The 18,678-nt window shown below is 45.7% G+C and overlaps 1 protein-coding gene across 2 annotated transcripts in view; it reads left to right on the forward strand.

Moving 5' to 3' along the window:
- LOC125967580 (transcription initiation factor TFIID subunit 4) overlaps window positions 1-18,678 on the forward strand; it is a 45,316-nt gene that overhangs the window by 21,047 nt on the left and 5,591 nt on the right. For both annotated transcript variants that reach the window (XM_049718769.2, XM_049718770.2), the window contains one exon: window positions 9,097-9,219. In XM_049718769.2, the coding sequence (XP_049574726.1) occupies window positions 9,097-9,219 (123 nt within the window). The remainder of the gene's footprint in view (window positions 1-9,096; window positions 9,220-18,678) is intronic.

The following is an 18,678-nucleotide window of genomic DNA, read 5'->3' on the forward strand; positions in this document are numbered from 1 at the left end:
AATCAATAGACACTTGACCCCCCCCCCCCCCCCCCCCCCCAAGTCCCCTTCACTTGTGAATTTATTTATTCCATTCCGTTTTGGATCGGGACACCCAGCTATTTCCCAGAGTCATTCTCATCCCTGAAAAATCCATGACGCTACTAATGTAATATATTACAATAATATGAGCTTTTTTTATTCTCGAAGAAGTTTTTTACATATAGATTTATTCTTATTTTTTATTTTATTTATTATTCTTATTTTTTAAATTATTTTATGAATTTATTTTATTTTTTTACATAGTCACATACCTCTGTCCTTATGTCATAAACAATTAACGGGTAACAAAATTTGTCTAATTTTTCTATTTACAATATAGTATGTCCAAATATGTCAAACTACCTAGTAAGATTTATTTTATTTTATTTTTTTCCAGCGTTGTATAGTTCTGAGCCTGTCCACCATTGAGCGTGACTGCCGGCCACTATTGCATTTCATTTTAGCAGCAGCTCTAAGTGTCTTTCTCAAGGGCACCCGCCATTGTCGCAGGGCCAAACGCTTTCATTCGGGGGATTTTTCCTTGGCGTTGAACTCGTGACCTTCAAAAGCAACCAGCCCCGTGTCCGCCGGCGAACGGCGACACTCGTCGTCTTCTCACCCGGTTGCCTTTTTTTTCCCTCCCGTGCCGGTTAGGAGTGTTCGCGCACAGATCTCAGCCCTTAACCATAAGCCCCGTATATGCAAATGAGCCGGTGTAATAGGCAGCGCGACAGGTTCGGACCCCCGAGGGGGGATCCGTGTGATCAAAGTGGATCTTCTCCCTGTTAAGTGGCAGTGCGCTCGTCATGTGGATGTGGCCAGATTAGCGCCACACACACATACACTGACATTAGACATTATAGCAAGCTCCTTTTTTGAAAATATATCAGTGTTGCATTTTTTTTTTTTTTTTTTTGCTGCACTCAAATATATATAATTGAAACATGCTTGGAGATTTAGTTTCTTAAAAGTTGATATTGTCTAAGAATGGGTAAAGGTTTGGCTTGCCCGTAGTTATCTGAACTGAGCGAATAAAGGAACGTCTATCAAATCTGTTTTTTCTTTGACAGAAACCGAAAATATGTGCTTTTGCGTCCGTGCGGCATTTTTCGTAACCACTGTATAAACGGAGAAATCCTCTTAAGACGTTGCTTCTCGTGCATCATTGAAGTAATATTTAGTAATACTTTTTACGACAAGCTCCAATTTTTATCGCAGCGCCTGAAAAATGCTAATAACTTCAAACGTTTACCGTATAAACTGAAACATATTTTGCGATTTTGTCATCGGTGAGGAAAATGCAACAACAGTGCTCACACAACTAAATATTAGTTTGGTGAGTGATTGGCAAAGAAGGTTGTTTGGACATTTTTTTAGTTTATATTTTCTTCGAAACGGTGCTTATATTGCTTTTCCCCCCCTGTATAATACATTTGATATACTTTCCTTCATGAATACAATTTGCAAAATAAAGCTATTATGGGGATTTGGAGCTTTACTCACTGTTTTCGAACACGCTGCTATTATTCGGAACTGTACGCATATATAACCTCCGCCCCTCCCCTCCTGTCTTTTTTTTTTGTCGCTTAATGGCCATCGTTTCTCAGCGCTCGTGCCTCTCCCCGTTTCCATCACCTGCCCAGCTCAAGGCAACAGAGCTGGCTGTTTGTGTCACCGCCCGAGTCTGTCGGCAGCTCACACATCTGCGCAAATTTCATCAGGATAACGAGGGCTCGGACATTCCGCCAAGCCCCCACCCCCCCTACACACGCGTATTGTACTACAAAACACCACCGGAAAATTTTTACAAATATGATTTTAGTCATGTATACTTTTGCTCGTGTTTCTCTCGTGTTTACATTTTTTAAAATCATAATTATTATAGCCGACGACGGACTTTTGAAGTTTTGTACGTGAGGTGGGGGTAGCACCACATGCACGGACGGATCAGCGACACTAATCTGGCGCTTTGGTGATGGAGTGCTGAGTGGAAATGTACCTTGATTTTCCACTTAATTTGGACTCACTTTTCTCTTCAGACACTCTGGGCTATAGCCACTCGCCTTGTCATGACGTTCTTTCTTCACGGCATTTGGTCGGCATGGTAACTAAAGCCGTTCTCGGCATTGACCCAGAAGTACGACGATTGGCTCGTTAGCATGGGACGAGATCAGAAAGGTGTTTAGTATTTATCTTTTTATATATATATACATATATATAAAAGCAGCCACTTTTCAATTGTGAACAATGTCACAATTTGACACCTTTTAATGAGATTCAATTCCGAAGCTGTGCAGGTGTACCTAATAAAGCGGCCCCCATCAGAATCCAAGATTGCGGTAATATTTCCATCCACCCCTTCCTTCCATCCAAGTGCTCCAGGCCTCTTTGATACGAGGCGGGAACATGAAAAATTCAGCAAAGGCGCTTTGAGCGAGCGAGGCGCCGCCCCGCGCTCCTCTGAAATGTTGCCGTGTTGTGACAATGATGAACCGAGACGTTAGAACACCACGACGCTTCAGCGTCAAGCTGTCATAAGAGTGATTAGCGCACCGTGTGACCATGATGTAAGGACAATGCAATGGTATCGTTTAGCGACCGTTCTCAAACTGCTAGCCGTAGTTTGGTCGGCAAAATAATTTGACAATAATTTGAAAATAATAACTCGTATATTTTACATCAAAACACGCATTTAATTGCGTTGGTATTTAAACGTGTCACCGGCAGCGTGCGAGAGCCAGAAAGCGAGAGCCGGTCGGTCTAGCGCCTCTTCTTCCTCCACCGTTTGGCCGAAAGGTCATGGGCTATTTCCAAAATGCCCGGCGGGGAAAATCAATGGGCAAATCGCGGAGCTCGCTTCCTGTTTGTTGTCACCGTGTCTGTGCGTTTCGGCCAGAGAAAATGGGGAAGGGGTGGAGGGTGAGAAGGCCAGTAGAGATACATCATCGTGTCGGCGGCACGAGACACGTCGCAACCAGAGATTCATCATCGCCGCGTCTGCAGGCTGCCAGTGGACAGAGGAAATCAGAGGGGGGGGAAGAAAGTCGAGGCGAGAGAGAGAGAGAGATGAAGAATAAAAATAATGCAAAGCTGAAAAACAGTAGGGGTGTCAAAAAATGAAGTCAATCCACAATTTGACTTTGTGGGCCACATAAAATGATGTGATGGGCCATATCTGGCTCCCGGGCCTTGAGTTGGACACCTATGTTCTATAAGATATGTTGAAGGAATATTTATCAAATCGATTGTAGGAATCTTTTTTTTTTTTTTTAAAATGTAAGGTCATTTTTAAAGATGAATAATAAGAAATGGCTAGAAATGTCAAATTTGGTCCTCAAGCCAGAGTTTGACACCCTACCCTAAGAGGTCCCAAGAAGTGGCTCGCGAGCTCCTTCACAGAATTACGATGCATTTTTTGTTCCTACCGTTCTCGCAATAGGCGGTCTTGTACAAAAGGTTGAAGGTAACAAGATGTTGTGAGCCAACTCGCACACCAAGGTGTTCATCACGAGTGGCTCAGTGCACGGAGAGTCCATCTCTATTCTTTTTCGCCCACAGTCATTCCTGTGTGTGAGACTCTTCTCCCTCTCTTTGTCGGAATAATTCTCCTCAAGTGTTATCTTCCCTGAGGCTGCCCGGCGATTCCTTTTGTCCATTTTGAATCACCAGCGAGGCTTAAAATGCCGTGAACCTCCACCGCCGAGTTAATTCTCGTCTGGCTCAACTTTTAGACCTCTCATTTTAAATCGCCCCGCTGTTTATATGTTAGTCTGCAAATTGGCACAATTATTACCGTGACATTTGCCAGGGTTGAACACGTTTAACCTTGTTGCGCACGTAATGAACAGGCGAGATTTTTTTCTTTTTCCCCTGTTCCTTATTTGGCTCAGCATCCTCCGCAAGTGACGAGGTCAGCTCGATACAGGACCCGATCCCACCCACGCCGGCGGCCCCGTCGGGCAATTGGCCACGCTCCTCAAGAGGAATGAGCCTTCGGTGTGTCAAAGGACAACACGTCGGCTCGTGATGTTTTGTCGTTCTTTTTATTAAGCCGCTTATACGCGCAAGTTCAGAGGTTCGACTCCTCTGGCCCGGCAGAAAACTGCGAGGCGCGCTTGCTCCTGCGAGGCGACGCCTGAGGCGGGAAGGCCCAAATGCAGGCTGCCTTCCTCCTCCTCACTCTCTGCACTGACTTTCAAAGAGAATTCCTGTTGTTTTGCATATCCCGCTTCACGGATCGTATATTCCGGGCTTCAACGTCGGAAAAACTCGCAACCTCCCTCGCTTGCCTCACTTAGGCTCCGTGTTCTCGTCTCAACCAAAGACTTATCGTTCTTTTGAGCGATTTCCAAAACGTTTGGGAGAATATTTGATGGACTAACAAAATATTTGTTGAAATTTTGGCACAAGAAAATCATACCAAGAGTAGTGGCGGTCATGTTATGGACTGGGGCTGCTTTGCTCCTTCAGGACCTGGATAACCTGCTGTGATTGATGGAATCATGAATTCAGAGTTTTAGCAGAAAATCCTGAGGAAGGGTTATTACTATGGGGGAATATTTTTTTCTCACAGCGCCATGTAGGTTAGGATTTTCTTATCCCTTTAAAAAAAAAAAAAACTTCGTAAAACCCAAGTTGTGAGGGACACTTAGTCAAGTCATTGAATCTTCATCGCAGCGCTCCTGAGGACCACCGCTTCTTTATTTTTCTTGCTTTGTTGTCATCGTACGTTCTTGAACTTGATTTTTTCCCCTCTTTCTTCTTTACCTCAAGTCATGTTGTAAAGAAAAAAAGAAAAAACAACACATCTTCTGGCTTCTTTTAAAACAGTACCTTTGGTGTTGCTGCGTGTGTGTTTTCCTCTCTTCCAAAAGTGGCGTAATGAGAAGGAAAACAAGAAGATTTTCCTCTCTTTTTCTCGCCTCAGAGGGAGAACGCGACACGTCTCCTCGCCTGTGAGCTTCACTTTTGTCTTTGCGGCGCTCCTTGGGAAGCGCGGGCGACCGGGGAATTGGGCGCGCCCAAGCGACGCTGGTGGCGAGGTGCCGGGGATGCGTTTCAATTAAGAAAAGGGGGCTACGTTCACCTTGCAATACCCCCTCCCCCCCCCTCCCCTCCCAGAGGAATTCTGACCCCACACCAACTCTTGTCCCATCTTTGCTTTGTGGTTGAATCCCAAGGTGTCGTCACTGCGGGCGTCCGTACGAGGGAAAAGGAAGGACAAGAGCGCGCCGGCATCGTGCCTGCGTGTTTCCATTAGATTGTCATGTTGGGCTAATTAGAGAACGGCAACATGATTCACCTTGTTAATTAGGAGCGCTCGCACACCACGTGCCCACCCGGGGGGGCCACATCGAGAAAGAGAGAGAGAGAGAAGCTCAGAGGCTGCTTAGTCGCCCGCCCGCCCCTATGAAGACCCCCCCCCCCCTCCCCTCCCTTATTTCTCATCTACCTCCTTCTCTTTCTTGATTTCAAAATGAATAAATCATTGGCTCCGTCCTCTCTCCACGAGTGCGAATGTGCGAGTTTTCATCTTTCCTGGATGCAAATTAGACGTGATCAATAGAAGGAGAGAGAGCAAGAGTGCGAGGGGGGGGGGGGGGGGGGGGGGGGGGGGGGGGGGGGGGCGTTGAGCATTGAATTTGAGGAAGGGAAAAAAAAAAAGGCTGACTGCTTGACGACGAAGCCAAGACACGACGCGGAAGGACATTTAAAGTGGGAAATTTTCCTTACATCAGCGATAATTTTAATGATCTTGGAATGGGGCTCAACACCTCCCCCCTTCAGTGCCTGTGCAGGTCATGCAAATGTTGGTAAAAACAATCCTTGCTGGGGCGCACGTGCCGAATCGGGCCGATTTTGAATCCCATTCGCTTCCTTTCGGTGAAAGTCGCCGGACGGCTCTAAAGATGATCCCCTTGCAAGTCAGGTGCTCCGATAATCGGGCTGATTCGGAAACGGATTCTTTGCTTCCCATCAGAGTCAGGAAGAGCATATTTTTAGAGACCCAAATAGAAATAATAATAAAACAAAAATAACAACATATTGCTTGTATTTGGTATTATTTAATAATAATAATGATGATAATAATAATCGATTTGACAGCAGATCCACACTATATTGTATAACTCGTAAATCAGCCCTGCTCAATCCTTTTTTTTTTTTTAAACCTATGAACTTTAGAGCTGATTCCATGCCAGCAATGCCCTCCCGGGGCGCTGCATATTCTTATCGGAGGTGTATGGGAAACAAGAAGAAGTACAGAAAAGTAGACAAAGTGCAAAGGTGACTTAAAACACACTCCGCCAAGGAGAACCTACCCACTGTGTCCTGTCGGAGAAAAAATGGGGGAGGTGGCCGAGGGTCCGGTCAACCTTTAATGGCAGCGTCTTCAGCCGGCGATTCCATTTAGTGTCGTTCGTAACATCGCAGCCGCTTGTGACGTCAAGCAGAGCATGTTGTGCTCCGCCAAGGACATCTGTCTGTAAGCGTCTGGGAGGCCGAGAGCCTCCCCTTGGGCCATGGGGGGAGGGAGGGATAGATGGAAGGAGAGGGGAGTGGAAAGGCTTTGTTAAAAACAGTCAAAGATGGAGAAGGCCAGGTTGGCTGTCACATCTTCACGTTTGCTTCCATTTTGTTGATTTAGTTGTTTTAATTACGGCTGTCACCTATCAATTATTCCATCGATTAATATTTTTGGGGGGGATGTTCAGTCAATAACCAACACATTCTCGAGTCCTTTAAAGGATCAGGCAAATGCTTTACTCAAAGCTCTTTTCAAGCTACATTGATTGTAAAACTCTTTTTTTTACACATGCTGACCTTTTGTTAATAATTTGGCTTTGCGAGTCACTGTCGCCACGCTTCAAAAGGGCACGAGTGGATTCGCTGCTATTTAAAACAATTTCGCCGCCACACACACAAAAAAGAGAGATGGAAATTCCTCATCAAGAGTTTTAAAATGACGTACGACGCAAGTCGCCAAATACATTTTTCAGAATACATGTAGTGATGTAGCATCCATCTTGGGATCGCTTCCCGGTATTAGCCTCCCAGCAAATCCGACTTTTTTCGATTTAAGTGGCCACTTTTGGGCTTACGACTTTTTACTTTTGTTCTTTAACTTAAGCTGTGTTCAGTCGCCACCCACAGCGGACCAACGTTCTCGACGTAGCCCTTACAGTGAAATTCTATTATTGTCAGTTTGAAAAAAAACAACAAAAAAAACAGTTTCCAACCATGGCTACTGTGGACAGGGCACGGCGGCACCAGATTGGAATCAGAAATACGTCTCCCTGGCGTCGTCAGTGACTGGAAGCTTAGACGGGATCGGGGGGGGGGAGATTGCAGATGGCAAAATGGAGGTCTTCATCTATAGTACGCTCATAAATCTAAAAACGCAGGCAGTTGCTGTGGGCGCTAGGAGCACATGCCTGGTGCCAACTGCCAGGCCGGGGTGCCGGCATCCTGGTGCCATCAGTAAGATAGCCCCCCCCCCTCTCTCTCTCTCCTTCTCGCTTTGTCTACTCTGCTCTCTCGCCCTTATTGCAGCGGGATTCTTTAAGGTCAGGCCTACGGAGATTTGCTTGTTGTTTGGGGCAGAAGCTAATATGGTTGATCATTGCTGATTCTTGATTTAAGTTGTTTTGGGTGTTGGAAAATGTATTCAGTATTTTTAGTTAAATTATTTTTTACTTTTGTGTTGGTCCACACCCTGAAATCAACATCAAATATGACAATAAACAAGGGCGGACTCCTTTATTGGAGGTCAGCGCTCTACTGGGTGCCGTCCATCCGTCTATCCATTTGTCCGTCCATCCATCCAGAAGAAAGTTTTTAACACTCTTTAAAATGACCCCACAGTCCACTGCCATTGGTTAAGTCCACGCAACAGCCTTGGCCAATTTTTGACCTTTTGTTGGTGGATTTTTGGCAAAATAGTTTGTTTTGAGGCCGTAGGCTGTTCCACTCTTTCCAGACAAGGCATGCTAATGTTTTTATATTTTTTTTGTCTTGATAATCGTAGCCTGTTTCTCCTCTAGTTCACCATGAGCTCAAATTTACATGAAACGTGTATTGTCTGGTTTCTGTGGAAAAAAATATCACATATAGCCAATCACATACATCATTGTGGTGCCCAAATATTTTAGTTATTTATTTTTACACTTTTTTTTTAGGGGGGGGGTGATTTTCTGCTGGTCTTCATCGCTGCCATTATTCCGCCCTGACGTTGTCAGTGCGTTTGAATTTCTCAACAGTTCCGCCGTGCTAAATGTGAAGTGGCAACACCCTAAAGGCCAAGCCTCGCCGGCGGGCTTCTAAGAGAGAAATATCACAGGCAACTGCATGCACATTTTAGATCCTACTTTCCACAAAAAAAAAAAAAGCAACCTTTTCCACGGACTCCAGCATCTGAAAGTAAATTCCCCCCCCTCCACGCCTCCTCCCGATCTGATCAGACGACGTGTACAAATAGCGGTGCCCGGCCAAACACATGCTGGGAGATAACATAAAAGAACATGGGAGACATGAAAGCGCGCATTGATTGTCCCTGTTCGCTTCAGACCCAGCGGGCAGGCACACAGGCAGGCTGGTGGGTATGCATCCCCCAAGTGCTGTGGCCAACTTAGATACAAGAAGCACGCATGGGTGTGTGTGTGCGCCTGCCTGCCTGCCTGCCTGCCGCACCCCCTGTGCCACCGCCCCGGGCCGTCACACATCCAACCAATAGAAAGGGCGGCTTGTAGCCACGCTGGGCTCCCCCTCAGGCCTGCGGCTAGACGTGACATTACTTTGGGCAGTGCCCCCCCTCCTTTCCTCGCACCAATCCCCCCCCTTAAACCTCCTCTAAACACATCATGTGACTGCACATGCGCACAAATGTGTCCCCAGTTTGCTAATGGCTGACAGCAAGCCACCATTTTCTTGCCATCCGAAATGTTTCGGGGAAATTCAGCCCCCCAAAGGATTCAAACATGCTAATTCCTGAAGTCTATGAAAATTAAATGTCATGTGATTTCTACAGATAACATATAGTATATGAAATATTTTTTTCTTATTTGTTTTTTTTTTTAGATGCAGCAACAGGAACTAGCCCAGATGAGGCAGCGGGATGCTAACCTCACGGCACTGGCGGCTATCGGACCCCGCAAAAAACGCAAAGTGGACTCGCCGGGGGCCACCCCATCAGGGACTGAGGTAAGACCAGAACCGGGTTAAACCCGAAATTAAAAGTAAACTCGTCACTTCCTTTAGAAAGAGCAAAATGAATTGGGGAGCGTAACATAGAGCTAACAGTATATCATTGCAATCCGCGCTCTCCTAGCTTATTACGCCCTCAAGGCCTGTGAGATGTAAAGGGTTGATGTTAAAGCAATTTGGAGGGATGGTGCGAACATGCGAGCGATCCTGTCGTAGAACTAAAATGCGGAAGAATGAAACACATTTAGAACCGCACGACGTGTCTCTGGGTAAGGTTGCGAAATTGCGGGAATTTTCAAAAGCAAAAACTTTCCATGAGAATTGATTTGCTCTTTCTAAAACTCTTATTATCTAGAGTAGAAAGTACACAACAAACTGACGAATAACTAGCTTTGAAATCAGAGTAGGAAAAACTGTTCAAATATTTAAAAAAATTAATGGTAATAGATTCTGCCAAGTAGCGTAATCAATGTCAAGGACTTCCGGTATGTTGAAGGAATATTGATCAAATCAATTGTAGGAATATTTATATCAGATTTAAGGTCATTTTTAAATATGAAATGTTTTGTGAATGTACTTGACAGCATACTTTGAATTCTTTATTTTTTTGTCTCCATTTCACTCGAGCGGCAAGTGTGTGATTGTGCGTTTGTCTATTCACGAATGAGCGAGGGTTCACTGTCGTCCCCTTAATGGGATGTTTTCATGCTAGGTGGTAAACAAAGCGCAGACATGAGTGTCATATTCCGGGTCGTACGTGAAGTCATGTGTGGCTGCCGCTCCGCAAAAAAAAAAAAAAAAAAAAAATGCATTTTCCCTTCGGGCACTCCGTGGGAACATTTGAAATTCCACATATTCTGCCCGTACGTCTGATTCATCTCAAACGAGGCCGAGTTTTGAATGCAAAATCGGTCATTTAAATAACCCACTCGTATCGAGCCGCGCCGTGTTGTCTCGGCGTGCCGGGCTGTAGTAAATGTGGCCGGTAAAAAGGCATAAATAATAAAATAAAAGCATTACTTCTGCTCCTTGAGCGCAGTGCCGAGCTCTTTCACAATGTTTTAGCCTGATGGGTATTAGCCCGCGACCTTCTGCTGCAATCCCAAAAAAAAAGAAAAAAGAAAAAAGAAAAAAAAGAAAGCTGCTCTCCTAAATGCAGCATTAACATGAATATACATTGTTCTTTTTTTGTGTCTTACATTTCCTGTTCATGTTTAATTAGAGAGGCATCAGCGCAGTCCTCTTAAGTGTTTGCAAAGAAGGAAGAGGTGGGAGGGGTGTGGGGGGGGGGGGGAATCTTAACTTATTTTCACTTGGAGTTCACCTCCTCACATTTCTTCATTTCACATGGGCTGCGAGTGCCGCCGGCGTTCTCTTTCCTTTCTCCAGAGCAAAGTGAATGTGACTTTTCTAAGGGGGTCACAGGATGCCTGCAGGCCTGTGGGTGTTACTGGACTGTTGCCTGCTCTCAGCTTCACTGAGGGGCTTGTCATAGATTTCATCTCCACAGAAATGAGCCGGAGGGGAGGTGGGAGGGGAGGGGGGTGGTCCCGCGGCCAGGCGGGCGGGCGGCCCGACGTTGCGGAGGGCCCACGCTGATTATTTCCCTCTGACATCGCATCCTGAGCTTTTCCGCATGAATCCCAGACAAAGGCGGCCCTTCAGTGCCATGCCAGCGCTTCAATTATGAGCCGGATAATGGCGCTGTTGAGATCCTACCTCCCGCAATACTATCCCCTTCCCATCCCTCCCGCTTTGCTCATTTCCTCACCTCTGTACATCTTACCTAAATAGAGGCGTTGAGTCAGTACTTGTTTTTTTTTCTTCACAAGTATCTGTACTACTTAGTAGTGTGAGTACTTTTTGCAACCTCGACTGACCGCCAAGGGCTGCCAAAGCCCAGTCAAGACTGCAAACGGGGACGGAACAAAGGGGGCCTTACAGGACTCCGCAGGGAAGATTAGCTGCCAGGACCCAGCGGTGGATCTCAGTTGGGGGTCGCTCAGTAGTCCCCCCTCCCGCTCAACCATCCTGCAGCCTCAACCCCCCTAATCAGCGCTTTTGAAGTCGGGCATAAAAAGTCCAGGGTAAAGCACCTTGAGGAAAAAGGAGGGATGGAGCCGAGTGACAAAGGGGCAGCCGAGGGTCGACGGGGAGAAACCGAACCTTTTGTGAGCACTGCGAAAGGGTGTCTTCAAAAGTCCGAAACGGTGTCGGCGTGGTTGATGCGTCTGCTTTGCAGGGAGAGATTCTGGGTTAGAATCTTCACTTCGCATCTCCCCTTTTTTACTATATCGTCTTCCCACATCGGTAGAATCTGTATCGACTGCCATAGGAATTAACCGTACGACTGAAATTGAGAGATACGGGCACCTGGTCATAATTGACTAATTTGATTAATTAATTTTATTTGCGATAACTGTTTATTATTCATGTGATAACCGATTATTTGTGACAACAGCAACCTCGCACAATGAGAGGAAAAACGTTCCCTCCACAACTACGAGCATCGACTGCATCCTTGACACACTTAAGACTCATTTAGCCTCCCGTTTGTTTGTTGATGCTAAAAAAGCAATTCCGGAATGCCCCATCGAATATCTTACATTTTACCTTCTTCCTTTGAGGCCGAAGATCAGAAAGAGCGAGGCAATAGTGTGAGAAGGGTGGCGGGGTGGGGAGCACAAGGAAAACTGATGCCCTTTCCTCCAGCTAAATTAACAGGAATCACGTGGAAAACAATCTGAGTCTCCAATGAAGAAAAGAGGGGGAGTGGAGTAGAAGGGGGTGGGGGGGGAACCATTAAAATGAGCCCCGAGCTATGGACTGCACCCAATATCACTAAAGCTGCACTCACTACAGATGTGGAGGCTGGCCTACAGGCAAAAAAGCACGCTCTGTTCTATAGCTACAATTAAAATCAACCTCACTGCCAAAAGTGGGAGGGGCCGCTGGTATGGGGAGGCTAGAAAGGCAGACATGGAAACATCAAAGACAGATTGAAATGTGTAGTCAGTAATAAGAGTGGTCTCCCAGCCCCCCCGAGGTCCTCGGCGGTCCCCCCCCCCCCTTGTTAATGAGAAATTTTGACCTCTGGTTTGTAAGTTAAACTTGTAATCTCGGTTAATGAAGTAAATCAATCCCAAGTCGGGAGTGTCTCGCTTTCTTTCCGCCAGCCTCTCGCCACTGTCCCTCCATCTTGAGCCCTTCTTCTTGAGGTCTTCCGCCAGACAAACAGGAAGCTAACAGAGCGCAGAGGTTTCCGGAGCTGCAGGGAGGGAGGGGGGGGGGGGGGGGGGGGAGGACCGGCCGGGGCGGGATGTTTTGTTAAGGGGGACCGGTTGAGTGAAAGCGGGGTTAAACGCGGTTGTTAAGTGGGTTCCCCCGCCCACTGCCTCAATGTCTTTTTGGATGATATCACGCCTACCGGATGGTTCTACTCCTCCTACTCGCCTCCAATGTACCAGGATGGCTTTAACCGGTTGTCAGTGTGGCGTAATTGGAGTTGTTAACACATCTGCCTCACAGCTTGGAGGTTCAAGGTTCAAATCTTTGCTCCCGTCTAAATTGGCCAAAAGTGGGATAGTGCGCCCGAGCGTACCTCGTAACCACGACCCCTGCGAGCATAAGCGATATAGAAAATTGATTCACGCTTGCTGTCAGACATTTAAAATAAACGCCTCCTTTTTGGTATTAGAAAAAAAATAATTCCGTTCACCCATCATAACACCAAAAATAGTATAGTCAGTGACGAAAGGTCTCGAGAGTACGATGCTTACTTTTGGAAAAATCTTTTTGTCTCATTTACGTTCATCTACATACTAAATATACATATTGGCGCTTACAGTGTTTAGATAAGACACTTCTATAGATCTATACGAACGTCGCTCGCTCATTTCGTAGTCGTGCAATAATGGTTAAATATACAGTTTTGACAACAAAGTTGAGCCCGGGGCGCTTCCAAAAGATACCAATCTGAACGAAATTAATTACCTCCCTTGTTAATCTTGATATAATTAAATTTCTATGAGAATGAATTCGTCCGCCGAGCCGCTACGGAGGCGTGCTGACGGAGGCTGGGCTCTCGAGCCGCAGTTTGCCGGCCAGGGGAACCGGAGAAGCGCAGACCCACTCGTCGCGGCCTACGCCTTCCGCGGGAGAAAACTGTTCCTGAGGGGAACGGGACTGATACCAAAACCTCCCGATTTCCGAGAACGGTGCTAATGAAGTCGTCAACACGACGTCTGTGAAAGTGACGAATCTCTCGAGATATCACGCCGCCTATTTTTACTTTTGTTGGAAAAACTGCTAGCTTGATTGCGTTTCGTCAAATCTTATGCACCTGAATACAGAGCATGAAAAAAAATCCATCTTGTCTTATTTAATAGTTTTTTTTTGGTAGAGGCATCTTCTCTTGTTCACACAGATTTGTCAATTTTCTCTGAAGAAAAAAGCATCTCAATTCGTTTGCAAAAAATAGTGGCCGAGAACAAACAAGGCGGTCCATTAGAGAGGCCCGGGTTATTGGCTGCCTCGCCTCTTCTGGTGGCGGCCCCATTAAAAGTGGTAATGTGCGCCCGCAGCCGTGCCCGGGGAGCCACGAGGGGGCCACGCCGGGCATATTTCACATGCATCACGCACGCACACGCTGGAATTAAATAGAGCAATGTTCCCCTAAAAAAAGACTGAAGTACATCTCTTTCTGATGTGCGTCCCGGGCAAAAAAAAAAAATTCATTGATCTCAGAATGTCCCTTGGCAATTATAAAATATTAAATCCAAGTCGCACTTTTCGTCTCAGCTTAATTTTTTTTCCCCTCTCGCTTTCTCCCCCTTCTCTTTTTCACTCCCTAGCTTTTCGCTGTTTTTGACCAATTTAGAAAAAAAAAGTTGATCATTGCGGTGAGGAAAAAAAAAAGAACTTTTCGACATTTTCATTTTGTTATGATTCTCAGATTGTTTCAGCGCATCGTTAAATGAAAAGGCCTTCAAACGGCAATTCCAGTTTCTCTCACACATGAAAAAAAAAAACTTTAATCACGCAACAGCATCAAAGCTCCGCCTACCAGGAACTGCGACATCTCTAAAAAAATTTTTTTTTTTACCTCCGATTTGCCTTTCATGTCTTTATTCCCTTTTTCCGCGCACTTGCCATCTTGACCCCCACATAACCTTCACAGATCCTCCCCCAAATGGTGAACATGACACGCATGTCGACAAACATCATCGGCCAGCCGTTTGACACCGACGCGACTCATTAAGCTCGTTTGCCGTTTCGCCTAATCAAGACGACAAATCTGTCGTCGGGTGCGTAACGTATACCGCGTCTCCCGCTCGCCTATACGGAGGCGAGGAGAAAGAGATGGCATCCGCTCGCTAACGCTTCGCCATTTAGCACAGCGACTCTGATGTGGGAATTCGACATCCTGTGCTAATTAGGGAGGCCAATTAACTGTGAAAGTCAGCCGCTCTCTTTTTTTTTTGGGCAAATAATCTCAGCAGAATACAGACATCATCGAAAATGTGATCATCAGTCTTCAATTGAGAGAAACAATAAGCTTGCCCCTTAGCATTAGCTTGTTAGCAATGTTTTTAAAGCTCAAAATGGCTTGTGACGTTAAAATGATTGACCTGTTTGCCTAATTTCATGATAATCGGCAATTTTGGCCAGGGCTTGATACCTAATTCCGTGTGGGGTTCATTTGAGCAAACTCCTCCAAGGGATTTGTGAGGCTTGGAATGTTCTCAACAGGCAGCCATTTTGAGAAACCTACTTCCTGTTTAATTTGTGCATGGACGCCTGAAACTTTTTCATGCGTCCTCTTACGATACACAAGTTCGTTGGCAAAACTGGTATCCGGGCCTGATTTATTTTATGTCTAGTTATATATATATTTATTTATTTATTTTGGGAGCGTCATTTTGAGGGAAATACATATATCAAAGTTGCTGGTTTCTCGGACACATTGAGGTCAGAATAAAAATAAATAGCGCGAATCCAAGAAGGATAATGTCTGCGTCTCTCATTCCCATTCTGATCATTTTGATTCATGATCACATGTATATTTTATGTGATGTCATCAATTATGGATTTGTTGGACTAATGAACCACTGATAGAACTTTGACAGGGTAGTTGGGAATTGCTGGACCACGGCTTCTTGTCATTGGTTGGCTCAAGGCTCAAGTCAAAATGAAGCAAAATGCACCAATGGTCCCCAGGGATGATTGATTGATCTATGATTGGTTATCTGTCTTAACGCGCCGTGTGATTGGCTGACGACCGAATCTTGGGTCTACCCCGAATCTTGGGATGGATTTCAAATGACTCGTGACCCTATTGAGGATAAGCCCTGTAGAAAACAGCTAGCTTGATAAACTTCCAAGCCAACTCCCGCTAACTTTGCATTAAGACCGTCCATGTGGTGGCGCTCTCTGCTCACTCCGAATGGAAAACCGCCATTGCATCAAATAGCCGAGGGTGTGTTCCCGAGCTGTTTGGATACCAGGCGTTGCTTGAGGTGTGTTTGCCAGGCCGCCGTTGGGCAACTCCCCTGCAGCGTGGCCCGCCTCAGGTGCAGGAAGCAACACACTTCATGTACAATGTGTAATTATTGTCGCAGACAAGGGTGTGGATTTAAAGCGAGTCAATATGTAGATAAGCCTTTTATACACACGCGTGCACACACAGCTGCTCGGAAAATGATGCACGGTTGCCAAAATGCTGCGCAGGTAGGATGGAAGCCTTCCGGGCCTGCGATGGAGGAAAAGCGGGAGGGAACGGGCGTTCCGGGGAGATGGAAAACCGGAAGGCTTGCACTAAAATTTCGCATCCATGGAATCCAAGCCACGTTTTGTCTTAACAGTTCACCGGAAGGGCATTCTCCGCTCACCAGTCATTGATTGGCATCCACATGAATGGCTCTTTGTGTGTGAGTTTGGACAAATAGACATGGCCGTAAATAAGGGGGGGCAACAGGGGCTGCTTATCCCCCTTGAGCTAATAATAATAATAATGTTAAATAAATTGCAATTAAGCTATTTTTTGTCAATTTTTTGGGGTCAAAAACCTAAAATGTAATCTTTAAGCCTGTCACTGTGCAGTTTCTTGCCATAGCAACATAAAAAAACAAGTTTGTGAATTTAACGTACGTGCGTTTAGCTACCTGTTTTTGTACCCTGGTAAAAAGTCTGGCTAGACAGAAACAACTTGCAAACTTCCAGACGCAAAGGACTAAAACCAAAATTCCCAAAAGCCTTTCGCTGTGATTTTCAGCAAGCCGCAAAAATGAGGCCTCAAAAACTTATCGCTTGTGAAAAAGTCAAGTACAATTTAACAAAGCCGAAAAGTTGCGACGATCCCACGCCGGAATTCCTTTTTGAACAATGGATGACACCAAATGTAGCAAATGTCAAATCAGCCGGGATCTTTTGTCTGAAGCTAGTTTATCTCCCAAAACCAACGCCGCCTCTCGCCCTGGCGGCGTGCCGGATAAAAGGCCTGTGACACTGGGGGTCAAAAACGGTGGAGCGCACCGGCGAATATTTCATCACATTGTCGGTTCATCTTTCTGGGCCATCTATATTAAACATGACTCTACGACTCTTCTGGTTCCCCCAGTAGGGCCTCGGAATTTAATCAGAGCTGTTCTTGTTCAGACGCAGTCAAGTCACATCAGGTGCACGGGGACCAGCTGTGGCGGCGTGGATCGCAAGCCCTGTGAAAGCTAGACATTGTCAAAAATGGCCCCGTTTATATCGACTTAAGATCAAGGATCACCAACTTCTAATGTCTGCCATCTTCATATTTATCCAAAAAAAATAGAGATAAAGGCATCGCATTTATTCGGGCTAAAATGTAATTGAAAAACTCAATGTGGCAAACTTTAAAAACTAAAAACATTTCTGTACCTTTTTAGGTGTTTCAAATTGTTTATTTTAAATCGTCTCCTTTTTAATGAATGTAATTAAATTATATATTTATTTGAATAGAATACATAATAACAGCAATTACTTTGAGTTTATAGAACATATTTTTCGAGATATTTGTTAATTAATATGAATATTTCCGATCCATCCATTCTCTACCACTTATCTGGCGTCAGGCCGCTGTGGCGTTAGCTAACGTGCTAATGAAGCCTTCTCGCGTAGTCACTCACATCAGGTGCCAGACTTGTGTGAAGTGTGAAGTCTTAACAACGTCAAACATGGCCATTTATGCTAATTTCAAATCAGGAACCGCAAATGTCTGCCATCCACATCTAGCGCGGCCACTTTTCATTTCAGCACGCCCTACTTAGCTCAAGCTAGCCTACCCCCGTCGCTAATGAGGCCGTTTTTGGACGTGCTTGGTCATTTCCGCGCGCTACCTTTTGGACCGCTAACTAGTCGTAGCGTTTGTCGTGAAAGACATCAAAGGGGCGGACCGCCTGCCTCGAAACGACCACGCCGCCATTATTAACTGAGTCGCCACCCTCTCATTCAACTGGAATTAAAAATTAACAAGTGACGGTGCGCCATTGGACGCACGGCGGCATGCGTAAAAACCAACACGGGCTCATTAGCCAAAGCGCTTCTGAAGACGAGTGTTCTGACTTGAGACTCATTACGCTTCTCCTGTTTTATAACTCTTAATTGGGTTCATTTTCCATATGAAACGCTTTGAATATTTAATGCGGGCAAAAAAAGTTGTACTTGCGATACTTGGCCTTGTGTTAATCGTCCAGCTCGGAAAGCCATTAGTGACTCGGGAGTAACTTTTTTTTTTTTTTTTGCGACTGTTATTTGCGATGCTACGCTCATACGAGAATAGCTAAGAAGAAAACAATGGACTCTGAGGAAATATTTCATGACCAACCCGGGGGCCGTTAAACACGATGCTGCTTGCTAGCGCTACCACCATTAACGTTAGCAAGCCGCTGTGCTAAATAACAGCTAATTAATGTGGCTCAGAGGGGTTTTAAAAAAAAGTGTTTCCAGGCAGGGGAAGTTTGCTTTTGTTTAGAAGGCAGGTTCCGGGTGTTTAGCTGCGGTGACCTCGTGACTGTCTTCTGAGGAATTGTGTGTGCGTGCCGCTCCCCCTTTCCCGAAGCCGCAGGAGAGTTAGCGCCCCCGGGCCGGGCCTTTCATCTTGGCGCTAACCTGTGGACTTTGAAACTCAGGGCGATGGAATTGCAGCTTTGTCAGTACACCGCTAATTAGAAAATTCCTGACCCGGAGCGAAGATGTTTTAATTATGTGTTGTGTCAACGAGTTTGCAGATTTAATCCGCCGTTGATACACACTGCTGCATTGTGGGAGCCAAAGTGGAACTGCGTCTTTCTTCCTCGTCGAGCCCCCCTTCCCTCCTCCTTCCGATTCCCGCCACCTTTGTCAAACGCCATCACACGCTCAAGTGGCCGACTAAGACAAGCAGCTAATGTGCTAGCTGGCGAAAAAAAGCTGGTCCGCTTCCCCCCC

The sequence above is a fragment of the Syngnathus scovelli genome, chromosome 4 (assembly GCF_024217435.2).
Source record: "Syngnathus scovelli strain Florida chromosome 4, RoL_Ssco_1.2, whole genome shotgun sequence".
Classification (NCBI taxonomy): Eukaryota; Metazoa; Chordata; class Actinopteri; order Syngnathiformes; family Syngnathidae; genus Syngnathus; species Syngnathus scovelli.